Source organism: Egretta garzetta, unplaced genomic scaffold, assembly GCF_000687185.1.
Source record: "Egretta garzetta isolate BGI_Z169 unplaced genomic scaffold, ASM68718v1 scaffold268, whole genome shotgun sequence".
In the NCBI taxonomy this organism is placed as follows: Eukaryota; Metazoa; Chordata; class Aves; order Pelecaniformes; family Ardeidae; genus Egretta; species Egretta garzetta.
The window spans coordinates 2,091,348-2,093,401 of NW_009260600.1; the positions used below are offsets into that span (position 1 = coordinate 2,091,348).

Here is a 2,054-nt window from a genome sequence, read left to right on the forward strand (position 1 = left end):
TGATTTTTAATATCAGAATACAGGCAAGCCTGGAGTGCACTCTGTACTAGTGAAGCTGACTGTGTTAGTAAAAGCATAAAGCTTTTGAATTTCATTCACTTTCAGCTGCCTTGCATTAGATCTGTGCAAAATAAACCAAGAAACAGGGGGCTGAAAGGCTCCTCTTGATAAGGCAATGTCGGAGTAAGTGCTGCACATTTGATTTGAAGAACAAAGTGTAGCACAAGGAGTGTTACCCTTGCTTGGGCAAACACAGTGCATGTTCAAAGCAAATGAAGGTAGACAAATGGCTACAAATATTGCTGGATAAACTGCACTATCTGAAAAAAACAATACTTCATAGCTACAATGTTTTATGTGGTCCGAGGGCTGGAGCACCTCTCTTCCGAGGGCAGGCTGAGAGAGTTGGGCTTGTTCAGCCTGGAGAAGAGAAGGCTGCGGGGAGACCTGATTGCGGCCTTTCAGTACTTAAAGGGGGCCTATAGGAAAGATGGGGAACGTCTTTTAGTAGGGACAGCTGTGACAGGACAAGGGTTAATGGTTTCAAACTGAAGCAGGGTAGGTTTAGACTAGATATAAGGAAGAAATTCTTTACAATGAGGGTAGGAAAACACTGGAATAGGTTGCCCAGAGAGGTAGTGGAGGCCACATCCCTGGAAACATTCAAGGCCAGGTTGGATGGGGCTCTGAGCAACCTGATCTGGTTAAAGGTGTCCCTGCTCACTGCAGGGGGGTTGGACTAGATGACCTCTAGGGGTCCCTTCCAACCCAAAACATTCTATGATTCTAAGCATTTACATAGTGAAAAACACTTCTAAAATATGCTAACTGAAAAACATGCACATAACAGCATACAAAATATGGTAGTTTAGTATTTGCACTCCTTTAGTAATACACTTACCATTATTTTTGATATTTCAGAGCCACAATTAAAGAAAGAAATTTCCATGTACACAATGACAACTTATTAAACTCTCCAATGTTCACAAGTTCAAGGATGTAATTAGAAAGGTGCATGTGCTCAGTATTTGAGCTATGTCCACCGGCAGGCGATCTGACATACCTTCCAAGTTTAAAGTTGTACATTTTTGCTGACTAACCTGTGGACTGGATTTTAAACTCAAAATAGCTCTTGTTCTGATGTAAAGGTGCATTGGCTAAGCAGCCTCCTGTGCCACATATTCTTCTGCCATTTTTAACAATGACGACATCTGTTCCTGCAAGAAGAAAAAAAAAAACTCAAAACTTCAAAACATTTTTAGAAGTCTGGAAACAGCCCTTAAGAGTTCTAAACATCGAGAACACTTTTTAGGTCTTTCTGCCCCAAGTAAGAGCTTTATTAGTTCATGAGAATTATGACGATGGGCCATGCTTCAAAGTAAGAAAACGAAGGCTGTTTACAGGTAGTTCATCTTTCAACTAAGGCTTATTTATCTGAAATCTATACGCTGCTCTCATTTTGCCTCGTGGCAATTTTACAGCGCCATGCTGATTGCAACCTTTGCTCAGCCACATCAGAAGCATAACTTACAATTTAGTCAGAAAGGCTTCACTGTGAGAACAAAGCCCTGTACCTTGTCTCTATACATCAGAGAAAAAAAAAATCTGCCAAGAAAAGGAAAGGCACATCGGATAAAAATGTTTGGTTGAATTGCAAAGTGTTTAATTATTCTCTGAAAAAATCCTTTTGTTAGAAACATGCCTGCCAATACAGAGGGGAAAAAGCCTCTGCTAAGCTTTCCTTCTCCAATGGAAAACTTCATCTTTAGGCACTGTTGTCATGATCAAGAACGTGGGAAACAAAGGTCCACCGATACAACTGACTATAACTGGGCTAATAACTGGGCTAATAACTGCGCTTGGGCACCGGACCCTGGGCGGGCCACACTGCTTTCCTCCCGGCTCTTTCCCCGGCTCTGCTGCAGCTGACCCAGTTCACTTCCCCGCTCGACAAGGCCCGGGCACGGTTCTGTGGAGAGTTCATCCTAAGGATGACGCTCAAAGATCGGTATGGACGAGACTCCGCATGGTTACCCCCCGACGCCACTCAGCCT

General features: G+C 42.9%; 1 protein-coding gene across 1 annotated transcript in view; it reads right to left on the reverse strand.

Moving 5' to 3' along the window:
• The window catches only part of SPRYD7 (SPRY domain containing 7), an 11,922-nt gene that overhangs the window by 8,277 nt on the left and 1,591 nt on the right, over positions 1 to 2,054 (reverse strand). The window contains exon 2 of the mRNA XM_035900331.1: positions 1,101 to 1,217. Within this exon, the coding sequence (XP_035756224.1) occupies positions 1,101 to 1,217 (117 nt within the window). The remainder of the gene's footprint in view (positions 1 to 1,100; positions 1,218 to 2,054) is intronic.